The 16,503-nt window shown below is 39.1% G+C and overlaps 1 protein-coding gene across 3 annotated transcripts in view; it reads right to left on the bottom strand.

Annotated features, from left to right (window-relative positions):
* The window catches only part of KNTC1 (kinetochore associated 1), a 105,922-nt gene extending 89,419 nt beyond the window's left edge, over positions 1-16,503 (bottom strand). For 2 of the 3 annotated variants that reach the window (XM_060193178.1, XM_060193179.1), the window contains exons 1-8: positions 16,374-16,503; positions 12,429-12,594; positions 8,946-9,066; positions 5,169-5,284; positions 3,886-3,964; positions 3,031-3,108; positions 1,455-1,489; positions 161-271 (exon numbers count right to left, since the gene is read on the bottom strand). In XM_060193178.1, the coding sequence (XP_060049161.1) occupies positions 161-271; positions 1,455-1,489; positions 3,031-3,108; positions 3,886-3,964; positions 5,169-5,284; positions 8,946-9,066; positions 12,429-12,557 (669 nt within the window). In that variant the 5' untranslated portion in view covers positions 12,558-12,594; positions 16,374-16,503. Of the gene's footprint in view, positions 1-160; positions 274-1,454; positions 1,490-3,030; positions 3,109-3,885; positions 3,965-5,168; positions 5,285-8,945; positions 9,067-12,428; positions 12,595-16,373 lie in introns of those variants that run through there. The other variant, XM_060193180.1, reaches the window with a different exon arrangement.

Genomic DNA, 16,503 nt, shown 5'->3' with positions numbered 1-16,503 from the left:
TGATTGTTTTTGTTCAACATAGGATGACTTAGTTAACTTTGTAATCTTACAATTTCAATTTGTTATACATTACAAATTATTTTGTAATTTAACCAAAAAATATATTTTAATAAAGACACTTTTAAGATAACATAAAATGAAATGTTATAGAAAGAATTACCCCAATTATCATTGAGATTTCACCAGCTACATCTCCGGCCACAAGACTGAGACAACCAAGAGTATGATAATTTTCAGTAGAAATAAAACTGGACTTGATTTCTCCTTGGAACTGCAAAATTTTTAAAAATAAGAATGATATATATGTACCAGAGTTCAAATTCGTTAGCAAAAAAAAAATGTTTAAAGCAGTTGTTTTTTTTAATGTACTGAGACAAAAGAGACCATATCACACACACATTTTTTAAAATAGAAATGCTAAACTGTTATTTCATTCTCACTCCCCAAATATTAACCAACAGACTATTTCCATATATACTTTCTTAAACTACAGTATATTAAAAATAAGTTTCTCCAGACACCGAGTTGCAGATGCTACCATGATTCCATCCTGACTTCTCTGGGCAGATGACCTCACCAGCGTGTCCTGGAACCTCGCCTCTCCAGAGCTCTGACCCATAGGGGAAGGATAGAAACAGGCTGGGGGTATGTATCAACCTGTCAATACCCAAATCCAGCAGAGAAGCAATTATAGAAGCCAGACCTCCTACCATCTACATCCCCAAAACCTTGGTCCAGGTTGGGGAGAAATGACAGGAGGGCTTGGAACTCCAACTCCATCAGTACCCAGAGAGGAGGAAAAGGAGAGGGACATATGGAGGTAGTAATGTCATGAGTGGTCTGGAGGGGAAGAGAAGATTAGATCAGGAAGAAAAATGGGGCAATTATGTATAAATGTAGCAGTTGTAGAGATGGTGGTTGGTCTACAACCTTGGGGGAATTGTGGTGGCTTGCAGTGGGGCGACTGAAGATTCAGAACCCTATTGGTGGGAACAGAGTGGATGTATATCCCTGTTGACATGTAATTTTGTAAATCAATATTAAATCACTAATAATATTTAATGAAATTTAAAATAAGTTTCATGGTGACAATATATATATGTTTTTTTTCCTCCTCCAGGGTTATTGCTGGGCTTGGTGCCTGCACCATGAATCCACCGCTCCTGGAGGCCATTTTTTCCCCCTTTTGTTGCCCTTGTTGTAGCTTCGTTGTGGTTATTGTTATTGCCCTTGTTGACACAATTCGTTGTTGGATAGGACAGAGAGAAATGGAGAGAGGAAGGGAAGACAGAGAAGGGGAGAGAAAGACAGACACCTGCAGACCTGCTTCACCGCCTGTGAAGCGACTCCCCTGCAGGTGAGCCGGGGGCTTACGCCGGTCCCTGCGCTTTGCGCCACATGCGTTTAACCCACTGCGCCACCGCCCGACCCCCGGTGACAATATTTTTTCTTACCTTTTTTGCTGTATTGTAGTCACCATTCTCAATAGCTGTGTTAAAAGAGAAAATAGACTAAATTTATCTATTAGTGTGCAAAATACATCCAAGCCATCCCTTCTGTGTCAATTAATATATAATTTAATTAAAACAACCCTGGCTAGAATAGGCCACGCAGTGGCACACGTGGTAGAATGCACACATCACCATGCTCAAGAACCCAGGTTCAAACGTCCCCACTTGCAGGGGAGAAACTTCATGAGCAGTGAAACAGTGCTGCAGTTGTCTTTCTTCCCTTTCCCTCAATTTTTGTCTCTAATAAATAAATAAATACTTGATTTTTTATATGTAAATAAAGAACACTGTTGAGAAATCAGTAATGTAACAGTGACTGTACAGCTTTGCTCTTAATCAAAGATGAAAATTGTGACTAAGGCTCTACTCAGGGCTATACTAGGCTGTTCTACAGGTCTCTATATGTTTCTATGAAAGAAATTCATCCTTTCCTTCATTCCTTCCTTCCTTTACATTTGTTTTGTTTTTTTTAATAAGATCAGAGCCCTCTCCTGGTGCATGCAAATCCAACACTCCACTTACTGCTGAATCTCTTCACTGACACCTGGAAGAGATCTATTACTTGTCTACCTCCCTCATTTAGTTATGGAGAATTATGTAAAATCTTTCATATCCTCAGAATGTTATACATTTTTTTATTTCTTTATTGGGGAATTAATGTTTTACATTCAACAGTAAATATAATAGTTTGTACATGCATAACATTCCCCAGTTTCCCATATAACAATACAACCCCCACTAGGTCCTCTGAATCCTTCTTGGACCTGTATTCTCCCCACCCACCCACCCACACCACAGAGTCTTTTACTTTGGTGTGATACGCCAATTCCATTTCAGGTTCTGCTTGTGGTTTTTTTTTTTTTTCTTCTGATCTTGTTTTTCAACTTCCGATTGAGAGTGAGATCATCCCATATTCATCCTTCTCTTTCTGACTTATTTCACTTAACATGAATTTTTCAAGCTCCATCCAAGATGGGCTGAAAACGGTAAAGTCACCATTTTTTACAGCTGAGTAGTATCCCATTGTGTATATAGACCACAACTTGCTCAGCCACTCATCTGTTGTTGGACACCTGGGTTGCTTCCAGGTTTTGGCTATTACAAATTATGCTGCCAAGAACATGTGTACACAGATCTTTTTGGATGGATGTACTTATTTGTATTTTTAAGATGATGTGATGCCAGGGATCAAACCAAGGTCTGCATGGGAAGGCATGCATTCTAACTACTGGGTCACCTTAACCTCCTGGTTTCTATATTCTTGGTATAAAGTTGTGTTTCTTTTTTGCTACCAAGGTTATGACTGGGATTTCATGCTAGCATGATTCCACTACTCCTAAAGGACTCTTAGGGGATTGACCCAGGGTCTTTACACACAGTAAAGTATGTGTTCTACTGGGTAAATTATCTCTAATGCATATAAGTCCTGTGCTCCGCCACTGAGCCACCTCCCTGGAAGCTAAAATCAGTTAAGAAATAATACTACAAGCCAACAATAACAAGATAATGAATTACATACCTTGCTGAATCTTTACAAGATGAAGGTTTGTTATACAAAACACACCACTGGCTGTTAGAAGCAGCATATAGTAGGTACCTGTTAAAATAGAATCAAAATCGGTTTCTTTAAAAGGAACATGTTTATAAAATATAAATCAGTATCCGGAACTAGCTTAAAATGTGGTATTTTTTATTATCTTTATTATTTATATAAAGACTGCCAGAAATTGAGAGGAAGGCGGCGATAGAGACACACAGAGACAGAGAGACAACTGCAGCTCTGTTTCCTTTTCCCTTGAAGGTGAGGAAAAATATGCTAATTTTCTCATTTAAGTTTTAATTATCAAATAATACAGTAGTGATTAAGATGGGCCTACTTGCCAAAATACTAAGGTTTTTTTTTTTTTTACAAAAATGTTAATTTCATTTTTTAAAAAAGATGTATTTATCAATGAGCCCCCTCCAAAGCATCACTCTGGCATTTAGGATACAAGCAGTCAAACTCAGAACCTCACACTTGAGGGACCAATTTTATCCAATGAGCCACTTCCCAGGCCACGCAATGATAATGTCTATGAAACATGTATAAGAAAACCAACTTTATTTGACAGGAAAAAAAAAAACTCAAATATATCATAAGGCTTAAAAATAAATTTAGAACAACTTATTTAGGAAAAGTATACTTATGCCTCTAGAGAAAACTAAAACAAAATAAAGTACTTCTTGTAATATCACATATACCACTAGAAATTTTAATATTGTATATTAAAATTTAGGTTATCACAACAAAGAATTCATATAGTTTATTAACTACAAATCTGATTTTTACATTAAGTAGTAATCAACCCTCCCAAATTTAATTTAAAAAACTTACCTTCACTTGAATTGTATTTCTCAACAACAAGATTCTGATAAGTACACTGATTTTCATCTTCAGCTTTCTGAACAAAAGCCTAATTGGAAAATAAGTTTACATGTTAAGATTAAGCCCTAATGCAGTCTGGGAAATGCAGCGGGTAAAGTGTTTTACTCTTAGGAATGAGATCCTGGGAAGTCCCCAGCACTGTGTGTGCCAGAGTGGTCTTCTGGCACCCTCTCCTCTTATTAATAAATAAACAAACAAACAAACAAACTTTAAACAGTAAAACCTCCCAAAAAACTCCAGGCAAGTCTTAAATACTTCAAATTCTAGAACAGTTATCATTAGCAATTTTCTTCTTTCTTTCTTTTTTCCTTTATTGATAGAGACAGAGAGTGAAATAGACGATAACACCAAAGCTTCCTTCAGTGCAGTGGGGGTCGGGCTTGAACCAGGGTATCCCATGTGGCAAAGCAGTATCCAAGTGAGCTATTTACTATTATTATTGGCACTTTTCATTAGCCATTAAGTCTGTCTACATGTCAAATGTTTTAGTTTTAAAATGAAAAATTATTTTAGATAACCATACTGTAATATCTGAAAAAGTTAATTTATCAATTTTGTACTAACTTCATATGTTTCTGAGGTAATTTTTTGGGGGGTAATTTATTTTTTAACAAACCACTTGTGGGCCACTTTTTGTTCAGACAGAGACAGCGAGAGACATCACAGCACCAGAGTTTGCCCCAGTGCCACTCCATCTACCTTATGGTGCGAGGACTCAAACCCAAGCCACAAGTAGCAAGCATGCATCAACCGAGTGAACTACTCCTTTGGCCCCTAAAATACTTTTTTTTTTTGCCTCCAGGGTTATTTCTGGGGCTCAGTGCCTGCACCACGAATCCACTGCTCCTGGAGGCTATTTTTTGCCCCTTTTTATCATTGTTGTGGTTATTATTATTGTTGTTCTTGATGTCATTGGTATTGGATGTGACAGAAAGAAATGGAGAGAGTAAAAGAAGAAAGAAAGGGGAAGAGAAAGACAAACACCTGCAGACGTGCTTCACCACTTGTGAAGCGACCCCCTACAGGTTGGGAAGCCGGGGGCTGGAACTGGGATCCTTAAGCGGGTTAGGCCACCTGCGCCAAACCCGATGCACTAGCGCCCCCACGCCCGCTCCTAAAATCTGTAATGTTATTGTAAGTTAAAATACAGAACAATAATTTGCTTAAGTTTTAGTTGTCTAAAATATGATTTAATTTAAACAATGAAAACAAAAAGCTAAACGGGAACTTACATTAGTGAATAATGTTTGCTTTGATGTCACATGAATGAGATGCACCTTGCCACTTCTCTCTCCAACCATAAGAAACTTTCCTTCTTGACATAGCGCAACCACATCCACTTCAGTGTCTGAAAATTTCAAATCAAAATTAGAAGCTTCCTTCAAAACTGTTTGTTTCAATATGAAAAACTGCAATCTTGACATTAAAAAACACAACTATTCGTGGTCCGGGAGGTGGTGGGCTAAGGCACTAGACTCTAAAGCATGAGGTCCTGAGTTCAATCCTCCACAGCACATGTACCAGAGTGATGTCTGGTTCTTTCTCTCTCTTTCCTATCTTTTCATTAATAAATAAAATCTTTATTAAAAAAAAACAACAAAAACACAACCATTGAAACTTTTTTATTTATTTATTCCCTTTTGTTGCCATTGTTGTTTTATTTTTGTAGTTATTATTGTTATTGATGTCATTGTGGTTGGATAGGACAGAGAGAAATGGAGAGAGGAGGGGAAGACAGAGAAGGGGAGAGAAAGATAGACACCTGCAGACCTGCTTCACCACCTGTGAAGTGACTCCCCTGCAGGTAGGGAGCCGGGGGCTCGAACCAGGATCCTTAAGCCGGGTACTTGCGCTTTACACCACCTGTGTTTAACCCACTGCGCTAACGCCCAACTCCCCTCAAACTTCTTTTAAACACTTCCCAAAATGGTGATTGTATGACTTATGTTCAGTCAACAAATATTTACTAAGCATTGTCTAGACTTTGTGAATACATCTGAAAAGAAAAACAGAAGTTATTCTTCAAGGAGCTCAAATTCTATGGCAATTGTAGATGATAAACAATTAATATAACAAATTCAATAAAATGTGAGGTGACAAATTCTTTGGAAAAAGAAAAGGCAGAGCAGAGGAAGGCAAGAGCTCACAAGAGGCATGTAAATTACAGTATTAATTACAGTGCTCAGGACAGTCTTCCTCAGCCAGGTGAAATAGACTGAAGTGCGGAAGTTATTATTTACAAGCAGCAAGAAGGCAAAAGGTGGGGAGAGGTCGAGCGGTGGCACAGCGGGTTAAGCACACTTGGCGCGCAAGGACCGGCCTAAGGATCCGGGTTCCAGACCCAGGCTCCCCCATCTGCAGTGGGGTCGCTTCATAAGCGGTGAAGCAGGTCTGCAAGTTGTCTTTCTCTCCTCCTCTCTGTCTCCCCTCCCTCCTCTCTCTGTCCCATCTAACAACAACAGCAATGACAACAATAAAAATAATGACAAGGGCAACAAAAATGGAAAAAAAATGGCCCAGGAGTAGTGGATTTGTAGTGCAATCACCAAGCCAACAATAACCCTGGAGGCAGAAAAAAAAAAAAAAAAAGAAAGCAAAAGGGGAATGAAAAGGACACAGAAGAGTAATAACAATAAAATAATACATAGATTATGAATTAGAAGTATTCAGCAACAAATGTCACTAGAGTCCACTATTAAATTGGTCAAATTGTAAATCTTCATGACTGATCACAGATAAGTTTAGACACCCCAAACAAGAATTTCCTATGCAGTGAGGGAGGTGGCACTGTGAATAAAACATTAGACTCGGGGGTCAGGCGGTAGCACAGCGGGGAGCGACACAAATCGCAACGAACAGCATAAGGATCTTAGTTCAAGCACCTAAATCCCCACCTGCAGGGGAGTCACTTCACAGGCAGTGAAGCAGGTCTGCAGGTGTCTGTCTTTCTCCCCCCATTTGTCTTCCTCTTCTTTCTCCATTTCTCTCTGTCCTATCCAACAATGACGACATCATTAACAACAAAATAATAACTACAACAATAAAACAAGGACAACAACAGGGAATAAATAAATATAAAAAAAAATTAGACTCTCAAAGCTGACGTACCAATTCAATCGCTGATATTATGTTCCAGAGTGCTGCTGAGTATCTTTACCTCTTACATAATCATATATAAATAAAAACCTCCCATCTCTTATACATAAATAAAAATATATATTAAAGAATTTCAGGAGGGCAGGTGGTAATGCAGCTGTGTGCAAGGATTTGGTCCAAGCTCCTGGTCCCCACCTGCAGGGGAAAAGCTTCACAAGTGGCCAGGAAGTGCTGCTGGTGTCTCTGTCTCCCTGCCTCTCTACCTCCACCATCATCTCAATTTCTCTCTGCTTTTTTATTTATTTATTTTTATTGTTGTAGTTATTGATGTCATAGTACAGAGAGAAATGGAGAAAGGAGGGGAAGAGAGAGAAGAGGAGAGAAAGATAGACACCTGCAGACCTGCTTCACCGCCTGTGCCGGAGCTCAAACAGGGATCCTTAGCTAGCCCTTGCCGCTTTGCGCCACCGCCACCTGTGCTTAACCCTTTGCGCCCGACTCCCTTTCTCTCTGATTTTATCCAATAATAAATAAATAAATATATTTCTTTAAAAAAGAATTTTTTGCCTACTTGAGATCGAAACTGCATTCTCAAATGCATACCTTATGATTCCTTTTTTAAAAATTTTTTATTGGGGGATTAATTTTTTAATATTTATTTATTTATTCCCTTTTGTTGCCCTTGTTGTTTTCTTGTTGTAGTCATTTTGGATAGGACAGAGAGAAATGGAGAGAGAAGGGAAAGACAGAGAGGAGGAGAGAAAGATAGACACCGGCAGACTTGCTTCACCACGCGTGAAGCAACTCCCCTCCAGGTGGAGAGCGGGGGCTGGAACCAGGATCCTTATGCCAGTCCTTGCGCTTTGCACCACATGAGCTTAACCCACTACCCTACCTCCTGATTTCCGGGGGATTAATGTTTTACAGTCGATAGTAAACACAATAGCTTGTACATGCATAACATTTCCCAGTTTCCACATAACAATACAATCCCCACTAGGTCCTCTGCGATCATGTTCCATATGATTCCTTTTTATTCACTTAAGTTGTTAGACAAACACTCCAACAACAATCCTCTCAAGATTTCTATTCAAGACTGAAAAAGTTTTCAAATATTTTCAGTTATTTTTCACTACAACCAATGATGTGTCCCCCAATTTACTCTTACACCCATGTTTACATATATACTTGAATGTCTTTAAATCTGTAAGGGATTAAATCAGGATGGGAGTGTAACTTGTTGGTTAAGTACATGCTTTACATATCTGAGGGTCTGAATTGGCACCTCACACACACAAAAGATTTAATTAGTGGGTGGGGAGAATACAGGTCCATGAAAGATGATGAATGACATAGTGGGGGTTGTATTGTTAAATGGGAATCTGGGGAATGTTATGCATGTACAAACTATTGTATTTACTGTTGAATGTAAAATATTAATTCCCCAATAAAGAAATAAATTATTTTTAAAAAAAAAGATTTAATTAATGTATAAGTATTGCAAAAGGTTTATATAGTACTGTACAACATAAAAGAATTCAAATTATCTATAGATTATATTGAAAATTATGTACAGGATTGAAGAACTTGAGCAGAAATATATACAAAACCAATATAAGGAAACTGTCTCTTTACTGTACATTTCCCCTTGTACTTACTAAGAGAAGGGATCATCTTAGTACTCTTTGTGTTTAGTATTTAGCACAAAAAAAGACATTCAAGATGACTTGAAGTATTAGAAGAAAAAAGAAAAGAAAAAGGCATTAATAATCCAGAACTGAGCAGTTCTGGTCTTGCTGTATCTTTCTCATTAAAATAAAATTTGGAAAAAAAAAAAAAAAGCAGCAAGGTAGAGATTGGTATTAAGATATATTGAACTTCCAATTTATTTTATCGCATTACATTAGACTTACCAAATATAAGATGCAACTGAAGTGTTCTACAAATGCTGTCAAGCAGTATCACTGACTGATCAGCTACAATAACAAACCCATCACTTAAGCTGTATGCTTGTATCTTTGGATTAAAGGACGGCTGTAGGAGGAAAAAACATAACTAAGCACAAAGTCACAGCTTTAGGGATACTTCTGGGTCATTAGTTTACTGGGAACTGAAGGGCCCATGAGCAAAATCCACCAAAATACAGTCCAGTGGAAGGTCAACCCTGGCATGATCACACCTTCTAATTTATCAAATAAAAAAAAAAATTTTTTTTTTGCTAGATCTATAAGATGTTCTTAAAATAATGGCAACTATGTTAACATTAAGGAAAATATCATGAAAGCCAAAAGCAAATCTCCACTCTTCATATTCTGTTGGTTTGAGCTCACCACATATATCCATCTATCTTGATACACTTAATAGTTCACTGATTCAGAGAGCTCAGTCACAAACCAGTTAGGCAAATGCCTCAATGGACTTTCCTGTCCGGCAAGAATAAAAACATTTGTAACAAGGAAGGAACCAAGCTGTATACAGGTGACATGATCACCTATGGGAAAAATCGGGGAGTGGGGGGAATTACCCAAAGAAAACTACTAGAACCAATAGGATTATAGCAGGGTTGCAGAATACAAGTTAATATGCAAAGTAACAATGAACAAGTGAATAGAACCACAGTGTAAATTATGGACTTTATGAAGTTACTATGTATTGGTGGAGTTTCATATTCTAAACAAATGCATCACTCTGATTTCCTCTAACTTGCTGTGAATCTAAATGTGCTCTCAACTGTATCAAATCTTTTTAACATTTATTTATTTTGAGAGAAACTGAGAGAAAAATGTCAAAACGACGCTCAACTCTGACATAAGGTGATGCTGAGGATGGAATATGCACCCTTAGGGGCCTCAGGCATGCGAGGTGGTACTCTAACAAATTGAACTATATCCTCTTACCCCAAGCATAAAGTCTCTTTAAAAAAAAAGGAAAGAAAGAAAGAAGTATCCTGCAGTAGATAAATCGTTGTACTCTCAAGCAGGATGTAGGGGTCAGGCCTGTACTTGGGTTCTGCACATGGCAAAGTAGCAGTACACCATCCAAGTGAGCTATTTTACTGGCCCAATTTATTAAATTTTATTTACTTATTATTTTTTAATATTTATTTATTATATTTTGTTGCCTTTGTTGTTTTATTGTTGTAGTTATTACTGTTGTCATTGTTTTTGGATAGGACAGAGAAATAGAGAGAAGAGGGGAAGACAGAGAGGGGGAGAGAAAGATAGACACCTGCAGACCTGCTTCACCGCCTGTGAAGTGACTCCCCTGCAGGTGGGGAGCCGGGCCCAAACCGGGGTCCTTCAGCTGGTCCTTGCGCTTTGCACCACCTGTGCTTAACGCACTGCCTACCACCCGACTCCCTACTTACTTATTTTTAAGAGACATCAAAGAACTACTCAACCATTTTATGTAGTGCTGGGACATGAACAGGGGGGCTTCACCCATGCAAGACAGGTCCTCTAGAGCTGAGCTACCTCTCTACCCATGAGTTGTTTTTTTTTTAATTTATTTATTGGGGAATTAATATTTTACATTCAACAGTAAATACAATAGTTTGTACATGCATAACATTTCCCAGTTTTCCATATAACAATACAACCCCCACTAGGTCCTCTGTCATCCTTCTTGGATCTGTATTCTCCCCACTTAACCACCCCAGAGTCTTTTACTTTGGTGGTGCATTTTTTTTTTAATTTATTTCTTTATTGGAGAATTAATGTTTTACATTCAACAGTATCCTGAGAATTTTTGTCATAAGTGATAGTTGGATTTTTTTCAGATTATTTCTTTTATATTTATTTATTCCCTTTTGTTGCCCTTGTTTTTTATTGTTGTAGTTATTATTTTTGTTATTGATGTTGTTGTTGTTGTTGGATAGGACAGAGATAAATTGATAGAGGAGGGGAAGACAGAGAGGGGGAGAGAAAGATAAGACACCTGCAGACCTGCTTCACAGTTTGTGAAGCAACTCCCCTGCAGGTGGGAGCCCAGGGCTCGAACTGGGATCCTTAAGCTGTTCACTGCACTTCACACCACTTGTGCTTAACCTGCACTACCGCCCAACTCCCTCAGATGACTTTTCTGTCTCATGGAATTAAACACCATATTGCTTAAGAAGGGACAGGGATAGTAGATTTTTTTCTACTTTTTTTTTTTTTTTGCCTCCAGGGTTAACACTGGGGCTGCGTGCCTGCACCAGGAATCCACGGCTCCTGGAGGCCATTTTCCCCACCCTTTTGTTGCCCTTGTTGTTCATCGGTGTTGTTACTATTATTGTTGTTGTTGTTGTTGGATAGGACAAAGAGAAATCAAGAGGGTAGGGGAAGACAGAGAGGGGGAGAGAAAGATAGACACCTGCAGACCTGCTTCACCACCTGTGAAGCGACTCCCCTACAGGTGGAGAGCCGGGGCTTGAACCGGGATCTTTAGGCCTTGCCGGTCCTTGCGCTGCGCTACCGCCCAGTCCCCTGGGATAGTAGATTTTTAAACTGTGGCAAAAGATTCATTACACTTTCTCTATTAGAAACTTTTGCTAACCAGGATTGTCAATCATTTATTAGAAACAAAGTACTGAATAGGAGACTCTAAGATAAACTACAAAACATTCTATAGTTGACAAAGAATAATGATCAGAGCCCAATGTGGGAATGAATTAAAAAGGAGTAGCAGGGCGGGGAGATAGCATAATGGTTATGCAAACAGACTCTCATGCCTGAGGCTCCTAAATCCCAGGTTCAATCCCCCCGCACTACGGTAAGCCAGAGCTGAGCAGTGCTCTGGTGTTTCTCTATGTGCCACTCTCTCTCTCTCTCTGCATTTCTCTCAAAAATAAAATAAATAAAATATGTGGTCTGGGAGGTGGCAGAGTGGATAAAGCACTGGACTCTCTAGCATGAGGTCCTGAGTTTAATCCCCAGGAGCACACATACCAGAGTGATGTCTGGCTCTTTTGTCTCCTCCTCTCTTGCTCATTAATAAATAAATAAATTCTTAAAAAAAAAAAAGAGTAGCAATGAATTATTTTAAAAGGTAAATTAAAATGAAAGAAATAAATAGAAGGGATGACATTCAAGCTCAGCTGTGCAAACCAGAGGTGGAGTATAGAAGAATGGGACTAGAGAGGGGTCGCAGGGGCTTCAATGGTATTAGTAATGTCGTATTTTCTAATATTCTTTGTATCATTTTATATATATATATATATATATATTCTAACTGTTAAAAGAGACTCTAAAAAATTCTCTTTGGAAAATACTAATCTCAGGATGATGCAAAGAGAAAGCAGAGAGTGAAACTTGATTCCCTGAGAAAGTACTATATTCATTCACCAGACATCGGTCTTGTGGTTACTGAGCACTGAGTAAAAGTTGTGTGAATAAAAGCAGCATCACAATCATTACCTTTTCGGAGGAGATCTTTGCCAGCAAATCTACTTGATATAAAGCTGTTCCATGTTCTTTTCTTGAGCCAACACTTAGGTACCCACTTCCAGTATCATCACTTGTTAGCAGTTCGATATCATTCCACATGTTTCTAATCTTCCTGAGACAGGAACCACTGTCTTCCCTGTGACAACATGTGAAATTAGACACCATACTATATTGTTGCATAGAATTCAGCCTCTTGGGAAACTAAAAAACTTAATAATAGGCGTGTGTGTTTGTGTGTTACAAGTATATGTAAAGGCTTGTCTTATGTCATTTCTATAGTCATTAAACACTTTGGACCAAAAAGATAAATTAAAGTGGAGCTAGGATTATCACCACAGGTTCAAGTGTAAAAAGGGTAGATCAGGAAGTGGTGCTGTGATCAAGAGCCTTGGACTTAAAAACTTAGATTCTCAGCATTGAATGACTAAGGGATGGTCTGGCTTCCCTCACTCTCAGGTTAAATAAATCTGAAAACAAATAAAGTAATAAAAGAGTAACGGGGGAGTCGGGCTGTAGCGCAGCGGGTTAAGCGCAGGTGGCGCTAAGCTCAAGGACCGGCGTTAGGATGCCAGTTCGAGCCCCCGGCTCCCCACCTGCAGGCAGGTCCCTTCACAGGCTGTGAAGCAGGTCTGCAGGTGTCTGTCTTTCTCTCCCCCTTTCTGTCTTCCCCTCCTCTCTCCATTTCTCTCTGTCCTATCCAACAACAACGACATCAATAATAACTACAACAATAAAACAACAAGGGCAACAAAAGGGAATAAATAAATAAATAATTTAAAAAAAACTTAAAAAAAAAAGAGTAATGGGCAGAGGGTAGATAGCCTAATGGTTATGCAAACAGACTCTCATGCCTGAGGCTCCAAAGTCCCAGGTTCAATCCCCCGCAACACCATAAGCCAGAGTTGAACAGTGCTCTGGTTAAAAAAAAAAAAAGAAAAAAAAAAAAAGAAAAAAGAAGAAGAAGAATAAAAAAATAAAAGAGTAACAAGAAGCTCTGGGAAGGCACCTATTTTTGTCAAGTGCTTGACACTGGATCAAATCCAGCCCCCACCATACTAGAAGAAGCTTCAGTTGCTGTGGTATCTTTCCCTCTTTCCCTTTCTGTCCTTTCTCAAAAAGCTGGCCTCAAGCAGTGAGTACTCAGTGATAACAGAAAGGAAACAAAACAAAGCTAATTATGATCTTACCACATCTCCTGGAGTTCTAGTAGCTTATATGCCTGCCTTGAAACTGTTTTAAAATACACTCAGGACCTCGTGCTTCAGAGTCCAGTGCTTTATCCACTGGGACACATCCCAGTCCACCCTACCTTGAAACTTTAACAAGCTTTCATTTAAAATAATACTTAATCATTGTTGCATTTAATAGTGAAGGGTCTGGGGCTGGGACATAGCTCACCCAGTAACGCACATCCCTTGCCAAGCACAAGGACCAGTGTTTGAGCCCTGGCACAAGGGAGCACAACACCAATCGACACCTCACACAATAATGTAGTGCTGTGACACCTCTCCTTTCTGTCTCTACTATGAGGAAATGTGGAAAGCAGTTTAGGAGGTGGAACTGCGCTTGCACAAAGCCCTGGCACTAAAAAAAGAATTGTGGAGAGTCGGACGGTAACGCATCAGGTTAAGCACAGGTGGCACAAAGTGCAAGGACCCTCGTAAGGATCCGGGTTTGAGCCCTCAACTCCTCACCTGCAGGGGAATTGCTTCACAAGCAGTGAAGCAGGTCTGCGGGTGTCTATCTTTCTCTCCCCCTCTTCTCTCCATTTCTCTCTATCCTATCCAACAGCAACAACATCAATCACTACAACAATAAAACAACAAGGGCAACAAAAGGGAATAAATAAATAACTATTTAAAAAAAGAATTGTGAAGATTCTAACTTAAGAACTTTGGGATATATAATAGAAACATTCTATATAAATACACACACACAAAGAAAGAAACCATTAGTGTTTCTACAATACTGTACAATAAATTTTCAAACAACTTATCATTTGATAAGGGGAAGAAGAAAGCATTTCTGATTTATCACCTTAGGAGTCATTTAACCATCTCATCAGCAGATATCTATATATTCATTTTATGTGTGGTCCTGGAAAGTAGAAAACTAAAATGAAAAACAATCTCTAGGAGAGAAGGAAAAAAAACTAATGAGAGGTGGCTCAGTGAATAAAGCATTGGGCCTACAAGCATGGGGTTCTGAGATCAATTCCCTAGCATTGTATAAGCCAGAGTAATGCTCTGGTTCTCTCTCATTAAAACAAAACAAAACAACTAGTGGGGAACATTAATCAAGCAAATGCAGTTGTCTTCACAAATGCTAGCTGAAATATAGTTCATTATTTTTAATATGGGAATGCTTTTTGACTTGATGCTTTTTAAAACAGTACTTTTTTTTTTTTTTAACTTATTAATGGAATACAGAGAACCAGAGCATCACTGGCATACATTAAGCCAGGTCTGGAACCTAGGACTTCACATTTGTAAATCTGAAATTCTGGTCACTGTGTGACTTGATATTCTTTTACATTTACTAGACAGTTGTCCTTTAACAAATTAACAGTGTTTGTGTTCAATTCTCTCACCTACATGACAGGAATATAGTTGTACTGCCTGAATTTTTTGTTGTAAATTTTATTTATTTATTTTTACCAGAGCATTGCTCAGCTCTGGTATTATGGTGGTCCTGGGGACTAATCCTGAGAACTTTGGTGCCTCAGGCAGTTGCAATTTTTTAATGTTCACAAAACAATGTTTGACCCATAATAACCAACTGATGTTATGTGTTAGCTAATTTACTACTGGTATTGCTGGAAGCAGGTCACAGATGGTCAGAAAAATGGGGTTGGGAGGTAAGATTAGGGTTATTTGCAAAGAGATAGTGACATAGGAGCTGAGTTTTGAATAACAAGAAGTAAACAAAGCTCAAGAATCAGGATGATTACCCACTACAAAGGCTCAGAGGTTGACAGAAGCCTGGGGCACAGGCCATAGCCAACAGTATTGGGTTCACGAGGCATTAAGTTAAACTCATAAAACACACATATAGGGGGGAAAATGAGTTTTAATATTTGGCCAAGGGGAAGAAGTGCTAGTGATCTGAAAAATATCCTTCCTCACTGGATGGCAGATAAAAACGGTAGCCTGAGTTGATTAATCACTGAGGGCAAGGGGTAGGGTGATAGCTTGGTGGTTAAGCAAAAGACGCTCATGCCAGAGGAGCCAAATTCTCAGGTTCAATACCCTGTACCATTTTAAGCCAAAACTGAGCAATGCTCTAACTAAAAAATAACAAGAAAATAAATAAAAAGAATGGCAGATGATGCACATTTTCTAACATCTTTAACTAGGGGAAATAGGGAGTAACTTAATTTATCCACGGGGGAGAAGGTGTGTCACAAGGGCAAAGAGAAGTGAAACTAGGGTGGTGAGATATTTTGCTCACTATAATCCTGTGTTAGGCGTTGTTATTGAGGAAACAAATCCAGAAAGACGAAACAAACTGAGGATACAAATAGGAGTTTTGAGACAAGGATGACACTGGTCAGCCACAGCAAAAGTGGATTAGTGGCGCAGCGGCAGATGGAGCTAGCGAAACATTGAGTACAACAAGACTGGATTTCATTCTCACTGAAGGAGAGTAAGATACAAAGCAGGTGAGTGACTAGATTAACGTTTGGATATCTTTCTGGCTGCAGAGTGAAGGACAGATAAGCAAACACGAATTAGTAAGAGAGACGAATCTGTCGGTTAGGCCTCCAAGTATAAGTGCTCTCGGGAGGACACCAGGCCTACGACCTCTCCCATCAAGAATTTAGAGAAGAAAACGCCAAATTGAGTTTAGGCCGAAGCTACTTCGATCTAAACCCACCCTCAGTTCCCTGCAGCACCGCAGCTCCCTCCTCCTCACCTGCAACGGGAGAAACTAAATGGGAATACAGATGTAGCCTCTTCCTGACTGCCCAAACCGCTCTAAACCATCCCTCTGGTTTAAATTGGCGGGAGAACACCAAGCCCAACCTCCTTTACGGAGGCCTGAG

Source organism: Erinaceus europaeus, chromosome 6 (genome assembly GCF_950295315.1).
Source record: "Erinaceus europaeus chromosome 6, mEriEur2.1, whole genome shotgun sequence".
In the NCBI taxonomy this organism is placed as follows: Eukaryota; Metazoa; Chordata; class Mammalia; order Eulipotyphla; family Erinaceidae; genus Erinaceus; species Erinaceus europaeus.
The sequence above is the reverse complement of the archived record's forward strand: the minus strand, read 5'-3'. Positions and strand labels throughout refer to the sequence as shown.